Source organism: Lupinus angustifolius, chromosome LG04 (assembly GCF_001865875.1).
Source record: "Lupinus angustifolius cultivar Tanjil chromosome LG04, LupAngTanjil_v1.0, whole genome shotgun sequence".
In the NCBI taxonomy this organism is placed as follows: Eukaryota; Viridiplantae; Streptophyta; class Magnoliopsida; order Fabales; family Fabaceae; genus Lupinus; species Lupinus angustifolius.
Window position 1 is genome coordinate 20,230,795 of NC_032012.1, and position 10,999 is coordinate 20,241,793.

At 35.3% G+C, this 10,999-nt stretch overlaps 2 protein-coding genes across 3 annotated transcripts; one reads left to right on the forward strand and one right to left on the reverse strand.

Moving 5' to 3' along the window:
- LOC109346154 (probable serine/threonine-protein kinase nek3) lies at positions 3,136–6,513 on the forward strand. The gene is made up of 2 exons (XM_019585557.1): positions 3,136–3,281; positions 4,201–6,513. The coding sequence occupies exon 2, from the start codon at positions 4,211–4,213 to the stop codon at positions 6,239–6,241; it is 2,031 nt and encodes a 676-aa protein (XP_019441102.1). The 5' UTR covers positions 3,136–3,281; positions 4,201–4,210; the 3' UTR covers positions 6,242–6,513.
- On the reverse strand, positions 7,812–10,002 carry LOC109346155. 2 transcript variants are annotated; one of them, XM_019585560.1, is made up of 6 exons: positions 9,876–10,002; positions 8,711–8,825; positions 8,550–8,639; positions 8,323–8,421; positions 8,086–8,231; positions 7,812–8,026 (listed from the first exon to the last, which is right to left on the reverse strand). In XM_019585560.1, the coding sequence occupies exons 1-5, from the start codon at positions 9,941–9,943 to the stop codon at positions 8,133–8,135; spliced, it is 471 nt and encodes a 156-aa protein (XP_019441105.1). In that variant the 5' UTR covers positions 9,944–10,002; the 3' UTR covers positions 7,812–8,026; positions 8,086–8,132. The 2 variants fall into 2 exon arrangements, with proteins under 2 accessions (XP_019441105.1, XP_019441104.1); XM_019585559.1 differs by having other exon boundaries at positions 7,812–8,231.

Consider the following 10,999-nt stretch of genomic DNA (forward strand, 5'->3'; position numbering starts at 1 on the left):
AACAACTGATGAGTTATAATATGATATGTTATGTATATATGAACTGCTTTTCATATCCGAGTGTGATATATTCTGAGTAAGTCCACGCCGTCAATGAATTTACGTTCATTAGATGTCTTACTCTCTCTGCTGTATTGTTCTTGTTCTGTATATATTTGCTGTGTAGATGCCCAACAACAGTACTCACATTCGAGGTTATCACTTCATGATGTCCCCGAAGGGACAATGGGCTAGTGACGGGCACAAATATACATACACAGGCCCCTGCGGTTTGTCGTTGCACATGGTGTGCAACGGGTCATCAATGATGATCCCTCATCCCGACACCCATATTGACGCTTCCTTCACCTTGCCGCCAAAGAGGCTGGTGTCTCTAGAGGTTGGACTTCGATACTCGCCAGTCAGGAGTGATGGCGTTGTTCCCTCCCACGGTTATAGGACGTGACAAGATTGTTTGGATGCTCTGTCATCCAGTAGAGCCAAAATGAGCAGTGGTCTTGGGGGAGGTCCATGCAAGAAGGCTCCGGTTTTGAGAATGTCATCCCCTCCGAATTATGCCGCTGAGTTATGGCATAATGAAGTGGAGGAAGAGGAGAAGGAGGACGAGGTCGTTGAGCTTGTAAATGTAGAGAGCTCGGTGGAGGTGATCGACCTCGTGTCTGTCTCGGAAGAGGAGGAGGACCCGAGTGAAGGGTCCAACATTCCTGGAATCTTTTGAGTCGGCTTGTGAGCCAGTCGATGTCCCCTTTTGTTTTTGGTGGGGGCTGCGTTTCTTTGGATTTTGTATATGTTAGTGGCGATGTAGTTTCCGCCTTTACTAACCTAGTCCGTATGAACTAACTATGACTTAACTCATTATATATATCTATGAAGATGTATATTCAAGAAATGTTGTATCATTTCAGTTACCGTTAGGTAACCGGTTTGGATTTCCGTGTTATATGTTACTTAAAGTGATGTCCCGGAAAAGAAAGATTTTATAAGGAAATAATTTTATGTCACCAATTCAAAAGAAAAAAAAATTTACTCACTTTTCCACGTAATAAAGAAAGAGTATTTTTCGGGGCGTTACAAAGTTTCCTTCCCTTGAGAGAAAGACACACCCGGTCTCAAAACTCTCTACAAAACCTTTTATTCAACCAACTGAAGTCCAAGTCGATGGAAAGCCTAAGCTTCTAAGCCAAGCTGAAGAAGTACTTAATTGGCGAACTGAAAATGCCAAGGCTCAAAACTCTATTTTGAAGAATCTTGATGCAAGAGTGAGCAGAATAACTAATAGCATTGAACAAATTGACCAAAAGCTCTAATACTTGTCATCCAAGATGCAGAAGTATTACAAAACTCTTCAATCACAAATCACCCAGCTTGAGGGTGAAATAAGAGAGATGCTAGAGGCTAAAACATGTTTTGGTGAAGATTTTGATTTGAAATAAAGAGAAATCAGACACCTTCACTCTCAGGTAAGAGATATGGACGATTATATCAATGCCCACATGGCAGCTCAGAGCAAAGAGTGTGAAGGTCATCCATTTCTCAACATTCCTGCTTTCTCAACATACTACACTCCCACCATTAAGGCTCCATCTATCTTTCCAACAACCTCATACAATAATCCACCGTACACTTCCCCAACTGCCTATAGACCAAAATCCCAAAGGACGCATGTACGTACAAAAAAAAAACATTCAAGATCAGTAGTTCTTCCTCAGACTCGCTGCCCAATCCTGAACCTCCTCAGAAAAGAGGAACAACCCAGGGAGAGTCTTTTCATAAAGATTCTCCTACTGGAGAACAACCTTTCCAAGCGATGGCCTCCATGGAAAAATCATTGAAAAGGGAGAGAAGACAAAGGTTATCACCTCAAAGTTCAGAAACTGAGAAGTCAAGTGATCTAGAGACAGAATTTCTTCCCAATTCCGATTCTGAAATGGAGATGACCAATATCACATATATGCTCATGGTCAACACTTCTAAATCACTGGAAAACGGAAGGATATACTACCCTTAACTTTGGAGCTGTCAGACTTATCCTTCCGTTTTCCAGTGATTTATAAAAGTGGTAGGAATTTCCAAGTCTACATATTGTTCTCGACTTGTAGCTGCAAGACTACACTGGTCAAGTCTGGAAGACTGGATGTATTCTTTAACATTTGGCCTGTTTGTGGAGATTAAGCGAGATATAGATTTCACAAAGGATCTTTGTCTCCTGAATATATTATATGGACTAAGAAGGGGTGGAACAGTTTCTACTATCTTTGCATCATCTGGGACATATGAGTATTCTATAAGGTTCTTGATTTTCGAAGAGATGGTTTTAGAGCAGGATTTGGATATGGAAAAAGATTAGCTTAGGAGAATGGGTCTATCTTCTTGTGTAGATGAGTATGTGTCCTTTCCTACTCACCTACACTATAACATTCATACCATATGTACCCCATCTTTTCCTGAGGTGGTTGTGATACCACATTGGTCGGGAGCGTCCTATCATAATAACACACCTATAAGGTTCACCAACCGAGACATCGGTGAGCCAACCGTTGGCTTCTATATGGCAATGAAATTATGAAATTTGATAGGTGGAGAATGATGGCATTGGATGTGACAAAAATCATCCAAGAAGCTCATAAAAAAAAACAATCATTCATGAAGTCATGGAGAGTAATGTTGAGTAGTGATTTGAAAGTTGATGACAGTGACAGAAAATAAAAATATTAGTTTTCTTAAATGAATTGTTTCGGCCTACTATTATGCTTCAAACATTGCATTTTTATTGAATAAAATTTAATGTGAGTTTGGGTCAGAACCAAACCACCATGGGAGAACGGATTTACAACAGATCAATCACAACTATAATCAATTAATATAATAATATTTTATAAATATATTAATTTAATTTGAAAATATTGGTTAATATAATAACAATTTAAAAAATTTAGGTCAAATTCATGCATCGTTAAAGTAAAGTTTTTATATTATCAATTCATCATCTACCATTAATAATATTTTTGTTTGTTTTAAGAATTAATGATAATTAATATATAAATGATGAATAATTTGTTAACAATAAATATATATATATATACTAAATCTAAATCCAATCTTTTTCTCGTGTTTTAAAGTTAAGGTTGAACTTTGCCAAACGAGGCACACTAATTTGAAGATATCGTGGTATGTTAGCATATGAAGTTGAACCGAGCTGTTTTGGAGCTTTGAACAGAAACACTGATCCATTCCAAGACACATCCATTTTTTCTCAAACATCATAAGCCAAACAATCCAAGGTTCTTATAACTCCAACACTTTCTCATTCCTCTTTCTTTATTCCTTCATTTCCAAATCTTATTTTAAAATGAACGCTTGTTATTCTCATGTGTGTGTTTAACTCTAGCAGATCTAGATATACGTTTACGATAAATTTCTAAATTTGGCTATCTGGTTGTAGAAATTATATTTGAAACCATGGGTTTTGTTTTTTCATACAAGTTTTGTCTTTATTCAATTGAAAAGTTCTTATTTTTTTAGCAGAAATACCCAATTGTTGATGGGGTGTTATTAAAAAAGATTGTGCCTTAATTGGTATTTAATTTGATTGAAACAATTTTCGATTTTATTTTTTTCAAAACTATTATTTTGCTCATGCAAATGTGCTCGTTTGGACCAATGTTGCTCCTATCGGAGAAGGGTTTGATTCCTTTAAGCAAGATGTAGGATAGATTCGAGACTTGAATGATAAGAGAAGAAAAATTAAACATCGATAGAGCTTTGCCCCTTTAAATAAGTCTTCCTTGTTTGGTTGTAATTACTAGGGTTCGATTGTGACTTATGCGTGAACTTAGGGGTCTTTTTGCGAGTTGAATTTCGGAAGAGGAATGAAGGAATTTCTAAAGCAGAACCATTTCACAAGTGTATTTTATGGCGGCGAAGCCTTTCATTTTTTCTTTCTTCCCCTTCAAAACCCAACTAGCAAACAAACCCTTAGGGTTCACTTGCGAGTTGGATTTTGGAGAGGAAGGAAGGGAAATGAAAGGCTTCAGAGCCATGAAATACACTTTTGAAACGACTATGAAGTCTTTCCTTTCCCCTCCAAAATCCAACTCATAAACGAATTCTTAGGGTCTCAGACCATTAAAAAAATGTTATTGTTTTGTGTTCGTGATGTTGATATATTAAGATCAATTCAATGTGGTGTTTATCCTGCAGGCCTCTCACAATGAGCAAATCTTTTTCATCAAAGAAACCTTCACCTTTCCCTCCACCTACACCAAAAGCAATTGGAACATCCTGCACAAAGAAAAAGAAAAGTCCTAGAAGCCCATTGCAGGATCTCAACCGCATTTCCAGTAGTAGCAATAGCAGTTATGCTTCTTCAAATGTCTCTATTGAACCCCCAAAAGGTTGCCTCAAGTTCTTGTCTTCTTCTTCATTTAAAACCCCTGTAAGCAGACCTAGGAATTTATCCAAAACTCCCAACTCAGTCCCTGATGCACCTTCTTTGAAACAATCTAAATCCAAGTCCTCAAGGGAGAACCTTTCAAAGGCTAATCTTGGGCTGCAAACGAAAAGACTCACATCGGATAGGGTGCCACGGACAGTTAGGAAGAACCCCATGTGTCTCTACCAGTGGCAATCTGGTAAGAAATCTGGTTCCAGAGTTAGTCAAAAGTCTAAGCCTTGTTCTGCTCTGAATGAACATGGCAAAACTTTACCTACATTGCCATCTTCTTCTGAGGAATTGAAGTGGAAGGAAGATAGGCTGGAAGGGATAAATGATAGTTCTGTTGAGCATTCTCAGCTCAAATCGTGTCCTAGTGATGCAACTATGACTCCTTTGAGTAAAAAAGTTTCCTGGTCTGATTTGGATAGTACAGTTTATGGGGATGTTGAGGAAAACTTGAACAGAAGCACTAGTAGAACACCTCCAATTCATAGTTCTCTTTCTCCGGAGATACAAGGTGGCTCTTTGGTTTCAACAACAACACCTGCTTGTTATGGCGCCGGCTATGTTGTTTCTGGTGTCACTGACAAGAGGAAATGTAGGCCTAGAGGGATTCTTACTGTGGAAGATAACTATTCAGGCTTTGATAAAATGGGTGCTAGTATATTTGATGATGATAATGAGAAAAAATTTACAGGTGTTAACAAAAATCTCAGTCCTTCACTGTTGCCTTCGCCAAGTGAAGCTTTAGTACTTTGGCTTTCTTCTCCACGTAACAAGGGAAAGAAGGTTCTTAATAGGAAGTCTGAAATTGTTCTAGGTGAATGTCAGGGACTAGTAGAATCAATAAGTCTTGGCTACAGTGCTTCACCAACTTCCAGTTCCAAAACTTTTTGGAATATAAGTGATAGCAGTGATCTGTCTGGTGCTGCCAATGGTGCTGGGAGAAAAACGAGTCCTTCAATTTCTCCCACTGGACTTTCTCAATGTCAAGCACCATTTGGTTCCATATTATCGCCTTCTTTTCCATCTATATTGTTTTCTCCCAATTCTACACCTAATTGTAGCCAACATAGCTCAGAGAAAGAAAAAAATGATCATCACCACCTCATGGATGGGAATTCTCCCTTCTCCCGGAATTCGCTGGGTAGTGGAAATATTATTCAAACTCCTCAGTCAGACTCCAGTTCAGATTTACATATTGGATTGTCATCGGTGCATGCTGATAATCAGAAGGAAGATAATTTTAACTCTGACCTTACTTCATTAACTGATGTTCTTCTCTCACAAGACTTTCTCCTCAACAGTTCTGCACAACTGGAGGATTCTGTTCATTCAAGTTTCCAATTTGATTGTTCAACTGTGCCTTATGAACCCATTGACCTCAGAAAACTTCCAAATTTTTCGGATGATCATGATCCTTGGTTATCTAGTTCGACAATAGAAAATGTATCACAATCCCGAATGAGGATATCATGGAGGGAAGGGTTAATGAGCCAATATGAGGAGGATGAGTTTGACTGTTGTAGATGTTTGTCAGATGAAGAAGTCCTTTCTAATGAGTGTTGTAACAAGTTGTCAGATCCTGAAGTCGATGTTGAAGATGGCAATAAAAACAGTGATGTTGGAATCGTTGAAACTTTGGCTAATAAACTGGGAATTTATGGGCCTGACAAAGAAGTATTTCCAGCTTTATTGTCATCTTCATGTGCAGAGTCCATAAGCACTGATGGCGGTGGTTTAGTTGCTTCAACAGAGGGTTCAGACTGGACTTCATGCTACAAGAATAAGATATTTGAACTGTGAGTTTAATCTTAAATGTATTTTTTCCCAATTTTTTAGAGTAAAGCTTACATGACATTAAGCCACTAGGAATAAACTAGTGGTAAGGGGCTTGAGTAGTTTATAGTTATGAGGTTGTTCCATTATTACCAGTGTACCATTAAAAACATTGTCAAAGGTGGTTTGTAGTTTTAGGTAGTTATTTGAACAAGATTTTGCTTCCATAAATGTGGAAATTCCTCCTGGCACACTTGATGACCCGAATGAGAATTTTCTATTTGGAGGTTACTCTTTGAATAATGTTTACCAGTTGAATGATTACTAGAAATATTTGGATTTTTCTAACAAATTCTTTCTTCCCCTTTTTTTCTCCTCAAATTTTCATCCTTGTAATTCAATGAAATTTGTCTTTCCTAAACTGGCATTGTGTTGTTATCTTTCATTAACTTATATATTCTGGGGCTATAATAGAGGATATGTTAGGAGAGTCTGATAAGTGAACATGCCCTCTTGGCATCAAAACATCGGTGAGTGTTGCTTAGTAACGAAAAGGTCGTGAGTTCTCTCAGCTTATAAGCTAAAGTTATGTACATATACCTTTGTTATACCCCACTAAGTGAGAGTTTCATACACAGGACTGTCCTTATCTATACCTTCTCATAATTGGGCAATGAAGAAGTTACGTTTCTTTTAAAAAAATTGCAGTAACTTTGGTAAAAATAAAAGTAACAACTCTTACATCTAAAGCACAGTAACTATAATGTTACAATCTGGCCTTAATCAAATTGTTTTATGGCGTCAAGTTAGTAGAAGGTAAATATGTAAAAGAATGTTTTGCCATTATTGAGCAAAACTAATTTTTATTAAGCTAATTATCACATTTTAATTAGTTTTGCTATGCAATAATTCCTCCTCATCTAACATGCGTTAACTCAACATAATCTAATTATCATATATTGTATCTAAACGGGTATTATTTTAATTCAAAATTTTTGAATTTGTTTGGTGCTGATGGTCAAGTAATTGAATGTGGCAAATAAAGAATAAAATATATTCTCGTATAATGATATAAATTGTCTCATTTTGTCACTGAAATTATGACATGTGTCATATTTCATCATTTTCTATAAAATTATTTTTAAAAGTAAACAAAATAATACACATGTCATACTTTTACTGGTCGAAGGGGATAAATTATCCCCAACTATAAACATATACATTATTCTCAATAAACAATAATTATTACAGGCTTGTTTTGTAGTTTAGGGCCACTGAGTATTCTTTAACAGCCATGCTATCGAACATTGGTCTAATTCATACATCAAATGTAAAATAATGGCCTGAAAAGATTTTCACTAACAATCTTTCATCATTGTCAGTGCAATCTTTCATTCATAGACAAAAACATCATATTGGGACTTACAAATCATCATGTGTACCTATCAACTTCCCCTCCGAGAAAAATCTTACAAATCTAATCTTGATTGACATAAAAAATAATCATTACTTTTAAGTTTCTTTATTTCTTCATAAACAAAATGTAACTACCGATATTTTCTTCTAATACTACTGATATTTGTGATATACCTGAAGATTTTCAAAAACAATTCCTCATTATTGTGAGTGCCAATCTTTCATTCATAGAAAAGACATTGGAACTTGATAAAACATTGAGAGATAATCAGCATGTGTACCTATCCACTCCCCCCTCCTTGAAATATCTTGATTCACATAAAAAATAATCATTACTTTATTTAGTATCTATTCTTAGCACAAGTACAATAGAATTGAATGAGAAAGGTTTAAGGATAATCTAAAGAGGTTCCAAGTGCCAACCGAAAAAAACAATGATCTAAGAGGTTTAAGGAACTATTCTAAAATGCTGAAACACACAGGTAAATCTGTGTTCTAATTTCTAATTTGTCTTTGATTTTGGGGTCTTCTTTAGTTGTCTCTTCCGAATCGAGTTTTTCATCCCTATGAAGAACAGCAATGCGCCGGAAAGTGCGACGTTCTGGGATAAAAAATGAACACAAGAGATCAAGTTCTCAGCCAGATAAAATCACCAGCCAGAAACACAAGAAACAATAGAAGTTTGCACAAACCTGAACAAAATCTTTCAGCAATAGATTGTATTTAAGGCTGTTAGGTCTATAGTTATAGAAATCATACAGGAGTGGAGTAGTAATTGCCAGATGAAGAAGCTACAAAATGAAGAAAAAAATCAATCTTGACTATAATTGTTGAAATCTGTACGCAAACAACAATAATGTTTTAAGATCAGAACTTGAAAAGTAAATTTAAGATTAACAACTTCTTCAGAAGCCCTTACCAGAAGAACAGATCCAAATCTGCTACCGAACACAAATAGAACCCCTCCAACTCCCTTTAAGAATATGATTGTGGCAGTGAATTTCCAAATCTGATTAACCCTTTCAATCAGAATGGTAATCAGAAGAAAAAAATTGATAATACAAGAAAAGATGAACCTACATTAATATTTGGTATCCTAACTCCTAATTTGGTGGACAAATTCTTCCTCAGAACACTGAGCTTGGGATTCAGCTCCTTTGCAATAGGTCCACCAGTGGCATCAAATTCATTAAACCTAGCAACATACATTTTATATAAATCAAGAAGTCCTAAATGTTTCCTCATTTAGTATGAATAGCAGACTAAAAATTACTTTAGCAACCCAACATTTGATTGGCTAGTCAAACAACGTATTTGACATATATACTTGAGCACTTTGATACACATCAAACTAATGATCCACTACTATAAAAGTTACAAAATTAAGTATAAAGACTTCAAAGTGTTAAAGAAAAGGTGAATCTGGTTAAAGAAATGCCCTTCCAAGTTCCAAGTAAGAAGTCTCTAATACATCAATCATACCAGAGAAAATGCAATTAGAAAACCAGGTAGCTGAGCTTTTACTCAATAACTTATATTCAATGTATCAAATTAAGGACTACATTACTTGATGCGGCCACAATATTATAGTTGCGGTGACCTCCACAACCGCATCACTCCACAATTACCATATGACAACGAATCATAGTGATGTAGCCGCATTGGGACATAACCACATTAGACCACATTTTATACCGCACCAGACCACTTCGGACCACATTAGATCACATAAAATTCAAAATCATTTTTTTAATAAAAAAAATCTCATGCCACCACGACCGCAATTCACATTGCAAGAGCCAAATGACCGCAACCAGGACCGCAATACTGCATATATTCTTCACTATGCAGTATGCACAATGAACAAAAAGAAACCCACTTATCAAAATCGACTGCTCAAACCAATGTATTTCTTCTAATCACAAAAAACTCAATTTCTTCAAGTAAGGTTATAATTCAAGTTCTATGAAAAGAAGAAAAAATAAGGAGCTTTGCAATCCTTAAACAGGTCTTACAGTGCCTTCTGAATACTAATCAAATTACTCATCGTAGGACAAGTTGATGTAACTAATTTATTTCTGAGCCTCAGCCACATTAAGTAAAACAAAAAAGGGTTTAAACACAAATCTAAAAAACGATAGAACAAACGAAAACCCAAATGGCCAAAATCGAAAATACAATAAAAAAAGAGCACTTTTGCAATAATATGAAGAAAAAATATAGATCTAAAGAAAAAAAGACTGACAGTTGCCATGCGGAGAGGATGAAGAGAGAAGCAAAGAGGACACGACCTAGAAAGGATAAAAAGCTCATTTTTTTCTCAGTTGTGCAGAAGCAGAAGAACAACTTGTGAGAGAAAGAAAAAGGAGAGAGTGGCAAATGACCACTTTGCTAGTGGTGTTTGATTAGTCAAATAATTGGATACATATACAATAAGGTTGGGATATTAAAATAGTGAGTTGTAGAAACATGTTTGGAAAGAAAAAGACAAACGCTGTCTTAACTTACCTGCATGTTTTACGTACTTTCATTTTGACACGCAACCAACTTATTTTTATTCCTTTTTTATCACTAAATTTTTTCTTCAGTCCAATTTATATTTTAAGAATAAAATTGGGTTGAAGAAAAAATTCAAACATCCATTTGGTTTTTTTCTAAATTTTAAATCTAAATGTAAAATGAAATTGATCTTTTAGTTAATGAAAATCAAATATATTATGGAATGGCCTAATAAGCTCATTATATCTATTTCAAATTTAGCTCCATAAATTTAGTAATCAGGAATGTACCAATTTAATTAGATTTTGTTTGAAAGTTGACGTGTTAGTTAGTTCAATAAATTTTGTTCGTGAACTAAACATATTAAACTTAAGCTTAAAATTGAGTTTGTTAAATACGTGAATTAAATTTGAGTCAAATATAATTTAATTTCTTAGGTTCATAAGTCAAATATACTTCAAACAATCACTACTTTGAGTTGACAAATTAATCAATTTAGCTAATGAGTTTACTAGACAGTTAGTAAACTCTTGACAAATTAAACTGATTCAACCTGATCAGTCAAATAAAAAGGTTCATAAATCCAAATCGAGTTAAGTTCTAGTTGAAAATATAATTCATATCGAATTAGACTCAAATTTTAAAATAAACATATGCAAACCTATATTTGATTCAAATTGGCTAATTTCCACCCAGATTATATATCATTCGATGATGCCACCTAATCTTTCTATGATTAAAAATAGGTCTACGTTGACCTGTCTATATATTGTGGACTGATATCATTAGAGCCGAAAACTTAAAAGTAAATAATGGGATGAAAAGGTAAAAGAATAATATTTGGAATGTTAAAAAGTGTTTTTAGACATG